Source organism: Sitodiplosis mosellana, unplaced genomic scaffold (assembly GCF_009176505.1).
Source record: "Sitodiplosis mosellana isolate CC-2019 unplaced genomic scaffold, AAFC_SMos_1.0 Smas_scaffold_6165, whole genome shotgun sequence".
NCBI lineage: Eukaryota > Metazoa > Arthropoda > Insecta > Diptera > Cecidomyiidae > Sitodiplosis > Sitodiplosis mosellana.
In genome coordinates, this window is record NW_022601406.1 from 1,603,006 (window position 1) to 1,612,740 (window position 9,735).

Below are 9,735 nucleotides of genomic sequence, written 5' to 3' on the forward strand. Positions count from 1 at the left end.
TGTCTCACAAGGAAATAATTTAAATTTTTAATGAGTTTTCTTTTTTTCCATTTCGAAATAATTAAATGCATGAACAATTGGCGGTATGACGACACTTTGCTCGAAAATACAATATAAGTAACGTATTCTTAATGACTTTACTTACCTAAAACCATACGTAGCACTATTTATTATCATTATCAAAATTTTACCTTTTTATGTCAACTCTAAACTTTTGAGAATTGCTTTTTACTGACTTCCTGTCAAGATTTTTTAAGTCTGAAAGTGTTTTTCTCAAAGTAAACTTCAGGGAAAGTTATGATCAGTGAATACATACAGCTAACATATTATCTGTTCCTAAGCGTTATCTCCTGAATGGCTGTAGCTATTTTGAATTTTTGACTCATTTTCCAAGAAAAATTTGTGGCCTCTTTAAATTTTTGGTAAGTATTTCAATACTTTTCATAAAAAATCCATCACAAATTCAAAGAGGCTACGAATTTTTTCGGGAAATGAGTCACAAATTCGAAATAGCTGCAGCTAATTAGGAGATAATGCTTAGGAACAGATATTATGTTATCTGTATGTATTCACTGGTTATGATAAAGTATGAAAAGTCCAACAGAATCAATAGTTGTCGTTTTATTTCATATGTGCGGTAAATTGAAATGGCTCAAAAATTGAACCTCTAATTATGAGAAAACCGACCTGGCACACTTTGTATTCAACTTTAAGACACTGAAGGACACCCAAAGTACAATTGATATGAACATATCTCAACCCTGGAATCTGACACATAGCCGGCAAATTGAATATACATCCGAATTCTTATTCTTTTCAATAAATAATAAAATAACGGCCGGTTTTTGTTTGTCTATCTCTTCAGATCGGTTTGATATTATTATTATTATTTGTTATTTCATTCGGTAGATGTGTAAACACAAATACATAAAATAAAATCGGAAACGCAAAGGGGAAATATCTAGTGAGATCAAATTTGGCCACATTTTCCTCAAAATTGAGAGATAATTTGAATAAAATAGATCGCATTTAGAATGCGTCATCCAAACATTTTATGTGCTTTTTGCAACAAATTAGTTCAAGACTTTTATTCAAAGAATAGATTTCCATATTGCCCAGTCGACTACCTACGCGATCCAAATCAAGAACTAAAATTATTTGGTCGCTTTTATTGAAATCGAGTGCAGAAATATTGTTTTCTTATTCTTATTTAGTTTGATATTTAGTTGGCAAGGTGTAAATTGAATTGTTTTGTATTATTCAAAGTGTAAAATTAGAACAAAAAAGAAGCTAATTATGGGCAACATTATAATAAGCGAGTGATATTGTTTGGCATTACAGCATTTGTATACTCCTTAAAATATATTTCGGTCCATTTGACATCAAACGATTATAGCGAAAAACAGAGAAATCAGTGTGAACCAGTCCTAATAAATTGGCGATTTCACTTGCAGAAATTTTTTCGACAGCTCTAACTTTACAGAGCTCGCTACATTGCTGAGTTCGCTGCGTTCAGTGTAAGGAAGTCTGGTTTACATTTGTTCATATTTCAAAAAGACCGAAATTTATTTAAAGGAGTATACATAAAGGGTTACCCAACAAAATCAAGAAAACGAAAATTCCGAAACGTCAAAACGTCAAAAAAAAATCTCGAAAAAAAAAATTCCGAAAAAAAAAATTCGAAAACCAAAATGCCGAATCCAATATACCGAAAACCAAAAACGCAGAAAAATTAGTTCAAAGTCCCATTCCATAGAACCGTAGGGTAATACTATTGCTCGAAAATACTATTTATTCATCACCTATATCGCCAATCAGAAAATACTACTATAATAAGCCATCTACGGAGTCACCGCCCTAATAAACTATCAGTGCATCTAGCGCTTCGGTACAACAACAAATATGTATATTTGTGCATCATTTGCAAGGTATTGGCGATAAAGGTGACGAATGAATAGTATTTTCGAGCAATAGTATTACCCTCCGGTTCTATGGAATGGGACTTTGAACTAATTTTTCTGCGTTTTTGGTTTTCGGTATTTTGGATTCGGAATTTTTTTTCGAGATTTTTTTTTCGGCATTTTGACGTTTCGGAATTTTCGTTTTCTTCATTTTGTGTGGTTACCACATAAAGAATAGATATAATTCAACAATTAATCAACAGGATCGTAAATATAAAGAGAAGTAGAAATCGATTCATTTTGAATAGAATCTAGAAGTGTCCAAACAATGGTGCAGCAATCGCGCCATAAATTTAAGAAGCAAAATTACGCAAGAACATAACAAAAGAATAGACTTTGTTTGTTACCTGGAAGTGAAAAAGATGGAAAATGAAATTATTAGAGAATTATTCTTAGAAAATATACCTTACTTCAATTCAAAACTACGATAGATTACAAACATACTTTCGCAAAGAGATCCCGGTTAACAACTCCAAATGGCCCCACATCGAGAGTTACTCGATTTTGCCTTTGGCTAATCAGTTGCATCAAGTCCTTCTGCAGCTCACAAGGTAAATCTACCCAATTGCTATCATAGAGAATATCATCCAATCCATTATCCTGGACACCAACCGAAATGTAAATCGAAAATTGAAAGTTTATTCGATATTCATGTGATACAACATGACACTATTGAATATGCAATAAAATACGTTACCTCAATATCTTGGCCAGTCTCACATATGAAGTAGAATTGAATCCATGACATCACAGCCATTCCATAGCCTGCCAGGAAACCCATCTGAAAGGTAGACGAATTGTTAAAAATATTCGAATTTTGTCTGTTCAAATTTGAAATTGAAGGTATGAAAATGGAGACTTACAGTGTATTGACAAAAAATGGCCATCGCAATCGAGTAAGTGAACAGAGCTGGTGTCACTAAGGTTCGCCAGTACAAGAAATCACGAAGGCACGCTACAAAGCTGTAAAAATAGACAGTGTTTGGAATTAAGACATTCTTCGAACTGAAAAGGAATCGATCAAATCTTACTCTTCATAATCGAGCAATTGTTTTGTTATATTCTTGAAGGCTAAGCAAAGCCGTAGCTCAGATACCTCCTTTCTTTCATGCGATTCGGTCAGTTCCTTGAGTCGGTTCTTGATCAGAATCGGCAATACTTTTACCACATCTCCAAAAATTGCCATTGCTATTTCCATGCCTATATATAAAAGCCCACCATGAAAAAAGACAATTCCCTCAAGTAACATATTCATAGCATATTCTTTTTTTGGGTCTTCTTCAGCGAACGGAATTTTCACTTCAATTGTCGTTGTTTTAACTCCTTCCGTGATGTAAAAGTAAATAGGCCCGAGGATCCCAAACCATGCTGAAACAGCTAATAACCCTAGTCTGATAAACAAATTTTTCATAGTCATATCCATTTGATCCGAGCAGATTCGATTATGCTCTGTGTGGTCATGATTGTCATGATAAATGTAACGACCAGCAAATGTAAGCAGCGAATGATACTTATCCCGATCTTGTGAGAGCGTCGCCCTTACAAATGGAATATACTGAAAGTATGGATGCGTCGGAAAAATAGTTGGAAATGTCAAATCATTTGGGTTTAAACACATTGAAAATATAAATGGTGAGTCTTGCATATGTTTGACTGAATACAGTCTTTATCCCATGATCAAAATAAATCTGTTTCTTTCATTAAACTTACACAAGAAATGATTCCGAAGAGGCAAGTGGACGGAAGGAACTTTCCCATCTCCCCTTGCATACTGTAATAGTATGCGGTGTATATAACAAGCACGCCATAAGTGCTAACAACCGCAAATGAGCAGTAATAGTACCAGTGAATTGTCTGATCTTCTTGATACAATGGTACGCCAACTAGGTTGGATAAAATTTTCCCAAAGGTATATAAGTAACACCATTTCTGATTTGGAGTTTTTTTACTCCAATCAGTTCTGATGGTTAGGTGGCTTCTAATAAAAGCGAACGTCGGAAGTAGTTTTAAGTTCTCATTCAAAATCATTTCATAAAATATGGTTGGGGAAACAAATCAGGACAAATAGCTGGATTTATTGAAACGCAGGGACGGTGGTGTACAAGTAGCTAATTTTCACTATTGATTGAATATCACATTCATAAATCTTTGCAATTTAAATACTGAGTTTTCACAAGGTTTAAGTTTTATCACACGAAATTATTGTTTCAATACGAATTTTAATTATTTTGGGTGAATATTCTTTCAAATTTTTATTATTATTTCCGTTCAAATTGTCTATATTGACCAAGTTATTTCCAATGTTTATGTTTTGTTCTTCAGCAAATCTGCAAGCATTTACGATTGCATTCCAATGAATACTAAACTTGTATCCATTTGTGCCGTTTTATTTGAAACTCACCACCATAATATCTTATGTATAAAACCGACCATGTCAATTATAAAGCAATTATGATCGAATCAGTCTGGAATATGTTAAATTGCATAAGAAAATCAAATTATAGCTGAAAAATCAATAGAAGAAATGATATTGAAAATTTTTCCATAGAAAGTGTATAATTAAAATAAGTATAATTATATATGAGGCTGTGAGAATGAAAATGGCAATACAGGAATAAACATTCTGAAGCGCATCAAGAAAAAAAAATTCGCAAAAGTGAATCATGAGTTCTGAATACGCAAAAGTGAACCATGAACCTCCTATGCTTCCATGTAAATTCATGTTTCACTTTTGCATATTCAGAACTCATGATTCATTTTTGCGATTTTTTTTTCTTGATGCGTTTCAGAATGTTCATTCCTGTATTGCCATTTTCATTCTCACAGCTACATATGTATGTGTCGCTGAGCATAAAAATAGGAATACAGATCTGATCCAGAAAGAACGAAATATGAAAAAGTTTATTCTAGAATAAAATATTTCTCGAACAGATCTGTATCCCCATTTTTATGCTCAGCGACACAATATATAATATGTGTGTCGTTGGAAGAATACAAATGGGATCAGCCGAAACCGCTCGTTTACATGTGAATCATTTTCATCAATGTTTTAAAACATTTCAAGATCTTCATCTTTGCTTGAGATATTTGCCTCGTATCTCGTACCAGAAACACACAAATGATTCGCATAAAAACACGCGGTTTCGGCTAATCCCATTTTTATTCTCAACGACACATGTGAGAACGTAATAATTATTTTTCTTATCACTGTCATTGTTGTAATTGCCGGGTGCATTTGATGCATACGCTCATAGTGACAGTTGATGTATGAAATGAAATATTTTTAATTGTCTTCACGACATCAGTCATCGACTGTCCATGAAAAGTTTATCATCAAATTATGCGAAATTGTGCATATGTCATATCACCCGTTGGATTACCAAACTATCTAAGCTACCAAGTGGGGCCAAGTAGTTTGAATTTCCCACTCAAAACCATTTCTTCAAATATGGATGGGGAAACAAATCAGGTCAAATAGCTGGATTTATTGAAACGCAGGAACGGTGGTGTACAAGTAGCTAATTTTCACTATTGATTGAATATCACATTCATAAATCTTTGCAATTTAAATCTTGAGTTTTCACAAGGTTTAGTTTTTATCACACGAAATTATTGTTTCAATACGAATTTTAATTATTTTGGGTTAATATTCTTTCAAATTTTTATTATTATTTCCGTTTAAATTGTCTATTTTGACCAAGTTATTTCCAATGTTTATGCTTTGTTCTTCAGCAAATCTGCGAGCATTTACGATTGCATTCCAATGAATACTAAACTTGTATCCATTTATTTATTTTATTTATTTATTCACCGTCTAATCACAGACTGAATAGCATAATACAATTCGTACACATTCAAAAATTTTACACAAGCAGTGACACACCCCGAATCGGATCACCTAGCCACCAGCCCTAATGACTTCGAAGTGGCGTTCTGCGGTGACCGATTGTGTTCACCACCTCTAAAAATATAGTTCCTCAAATACATTGTTGTCTAAATTTGCTACATTTCTATTGAATATTTGTCTCGATGCTGAGTCCAAAAACGTTTATCTTACTTTATTGAAATACCTACACGCTAAAATAAACGGTTGGTTACGGGCGTAGTCAGTCCCATAAGTCTCAATTCGAACTAGATCTCTGTTTCTCACATTTCTTTGGTATATACAATTTTTTCTCTTAGTGCAGCGCTAATCGACTTTCCTTATAGGAGATCATGAATTAAAAATACTGAGGCATTTATACGCCGCCTCCAAAGCGGTTGAATATTCAAATTATCACATCTTAATTGGTACGATGGCAATCTGTAGTTAGCATCTTTTTGGTAAATTCCCCTAAGTGCCCAGATTACAAAGTCTTTCTGTACTGATTCAATTTTGTTAATGTATGACTGGTGACACTAGCATACTCCAATTTCGATCGAACTAAGGCACAATATAACAGTTTTGCTGATTCTATAGTAAACTTGTGTTTCAGTGTCCGCTAAATAAAACCTAATGCTCCGTAGGCGCTAGCTACTGTTGTATCAATGTGGTTGGCGAATGTGAGTTTCACGTCAAAAATGACCCCCAGGTCTCTGTCGAAACATTTCTTCAGATTAAGGTACAGCTTGTTGAGCATACACCATTCGTGCAATTGGTCAATGGCCATTTGGAATAAGCGGGCATCATTCGGTGACGTGATTCTCAAAATGAGTTTTAAAATGAGTTTTAAATCATCTGCGAACAACAAAACAAATGCATGAGTAACAAAGTTGACAATGTCATTTATAAAAACAATAAAGAGACAAGGTCCCAAGATACTTGCAGCTGGTACACCGGACGAGACGGTGAAAGTTCTTGACTTTCTGTTGCCGATTCTAACAAACTGTGTTCGGGTTGTCAAATATGCATGGAACCATTTGACAAGTCTTAAGACTTGGGCGAATTCGCCCAAATCCGAGTCTTGCCAGCTTTTGCAGAAGCCTCTTGTGGTTGACTCGATAGAATGCCTTCTCAAAGTCGGTGTACAGTACGTCGGTTTGACATTTCGCTATCATTGAGTCCATAGTGTAGTTCACCATTTGCAGCAAATTCGATGATGTTGACCGATTATTCACAAAACCGTGCTGGTTATAGACTATTTTACCGTTCACAAATGCTTTAATTTTACTGTTCACAATACTTTCAAACACCTTCGCTATTGTTGGTATCATGACAACAGGTCTGTAGTTCGATGCAATGCTCTTTTTGCCAGATTTAAAAATCGGCACAATTCTCGAATTTTTCAAAATACTCGGCACTATTCCCGCTTGTAATGACTTATTGAACAACTTTGATAACGGTGTAGCGAGTGAATACGCGCAATTTTTGAGTAATTTCGGTGAAATGCCATCAGGGCCAGCTCATTTGTTCACATTGATCGAAAGCAGTGCCTTCAATACATCAGCCTCGTTCTTTTCGATGTCAAACGCATTATCACCACATTCACTTAGCAAGTTATCCAAATCAATGTCATCACTCGGTGTGTATTGGCTTTCGAAGAAATCCGCAAATAACTCCGCTTTCCATGTGTCACTACTGGCTGCATGGTTGTTGTACTCAATAATCGATGGTATGTCATTGCGTTTGCGCCTGTCGTTCACAAACCTCCAGAAGTGTTTCGGATTTGACTTGATGTCCGATTGTATGCGGGTGATGTATGACTGGAACAACTGACCCTGTAACGCTACGAAGGAATCAGTTAGAGTCATATAATAAGCGAAATTGTTTGTGGCCTTTGCCCGTTTTGTGTGCCTTTCTTCTCAAATTATTCAAGTGTTTCAGATTTTTGTTGTACCACGGTGGATCTGTGCTGTTTTCAACGGTGACTTTTGGGACGAATTTGTCCATTGCTTCATGTACAACATTCTCAAACATCTGAAACGAATTTCCAATGTCGTCCTGCCGCCCAACTTCAGAAGAAATATCTCTCCCAACAAAGAATTCATTCATCGCCACAAAATCAGCCGCTTTATACTTGTAAAACTCAGTTACGTCATTTAGTTCACTTTCATTTTCATCAATTGTGATTTCAACCTCGATCGCTTTGTGCCACACATCAGTTTCTATCAACGGTGTCAGCGACTCCGCAAGCGATAAATCGTAGAATTTGTTTGTGAATACGAGATCCAAAACATTGCCGGCAGCATTTTCAAGATTGCACATTTGATGGAAACCGCAACCGAGCATTGTATCAATGACAGCTACACCACCTTCCGTTTTCATATTCATTGGCAGGTAGTAATCACCGTCGTCCGCCTTAATCCACTTGACTCCCGTCTGATTAAAATCACCACACACAATTACCGTGTCATTATCATCATATTTAATTTGTGCCGTTTTATTTGAAACTCACCACCATAATATCTTATGTATAAAAAATAAATATATTATAAAAATTATAAAGCAATTATGATCGAATCAGTCTGGAATATGTTAAATTGCATAAGAAAATATCGAACTAAATCAAATTATAGCTGAAAAATCAATAGAAGAAATGATATTGAAAATTTTCCATCGAAATCGGGTGTAAATTAAATAAATATGATTACATATGTGTCGCTGAGCACTAAAATGTGAATACAGATCTGATCCAGAACGAACGAAGCATGAAAAAGTATATTCTAGAATAAACTATGTCTGAAACCGATCTGTGTTCCCATTTTTATGCTCAGCGACACATATATGAACGTAAATCGAACTCTATTGCAAATAGTTTTTGGTACATAACCATAGAAATAATTGAACGTGATATGAAAGGTATCTATAGCGGTTTTTACCGATCACCGGATACGAACCCAAATGAATCGATCAATATGATAAACGAATACATTGAAACTAACGCAAATATTAACAAATTGAATGTCATAGCAGGTGATATTAATTTTGACTTTTCGAAAACCAGCCAAAGAATAGTAAGAAATTGTCAATGGGAGAACTTCGAAATTTTTGGTATAGATGATAAAACAGAATTAATTAGATCGAATGTGAAGGCCTCAGTTGAGCCTATGGTCAAACTTGTGACAGTGAAGGATAAGAAACTGAAGTTAACTTGGTTTGATGATGAATTAAATGAGTTAAAATCTGTAAAAATAGAACTCTACAATAATTGGAAAATGAATAAAACTGATTTGAATTGGTCGAGTTAACAAAAGAAACGAATATAACAAATTGATAAAACAAAAAAAGAATGATGCAATTAAAGATGAAATTGTTAGAGCAGGAACCGATCAAAAGAAAATGTGGAAAAGCTTAAATAAACTTCTTCCAAGTAAAAAGGCTAAATTTAGCGATGAAATAATTTTCGATGACACTACAAGTACAGATATTGACGAAATAAGTGAAAAATTTATCACCTTCTTTATAGACAGCATAAAAGACATAAATTTGCAAATTCCAAATGTTCCTGCACTGGAAATTGCACTGGTAATGAAAATATTTTTAAATTTAAAGAAGTCTCTATTGGAGAAATTACTAAGGCATCAAAATACCTAACGAAAAAAGTGAATAAGAGTCAATTGTGTAACTCTAATGTGTGGTTCGACTCTATGGAATATATCGGCCATTTTCTGACCAAAACAATAAACGAATCGTTGAAGAATGGAATTTTCCCAAGTCAATGGAAAATTTCTACTGTAACACCCATTCCAAAAATTTCAAATACAAATATTGCCTCGAATTTTAGACCGATAAATCTATTGACTAGATCGAGAGGAGAGTAAGTTCATCTGACTTTGTTGTGAAAGAGAAGAGTAA

The 9,735-nt window shown here is 34.5% G+C and overlaps 1 protein-coding gene across 1 annotated transcript; it reads right to left on the reverse strand.

Moving 5' to 3' along the window:
• Positions 1–2,132: 2,132 nt before the first annotated feature.
• LOC129574720 (putative odorant receptor 71a) lies at positions 2,133–2,723 on the reverse strand. The gene is made up of 3 exons (XM_055457098.1): positions 2,659–2,723; positions 2,406–2,561; positions 2,133–2,308 (listed from the first exon to the last, which is right to left on the reverse strand). Exons 1-3 carry the CDS (start codon positions 2,716–2,718, stop codon positions 2,255–2,257), a joined length of 270 nt encoding a protein of 89 aa, XP_055313073.1. The 5' UTR covers positions 2,719–2,723; the 3' UTR covers positions 2,133–2,254.
• Between the last annotated feature and the right edge of the window lie 7,012 nt (positions 2,724–9,735).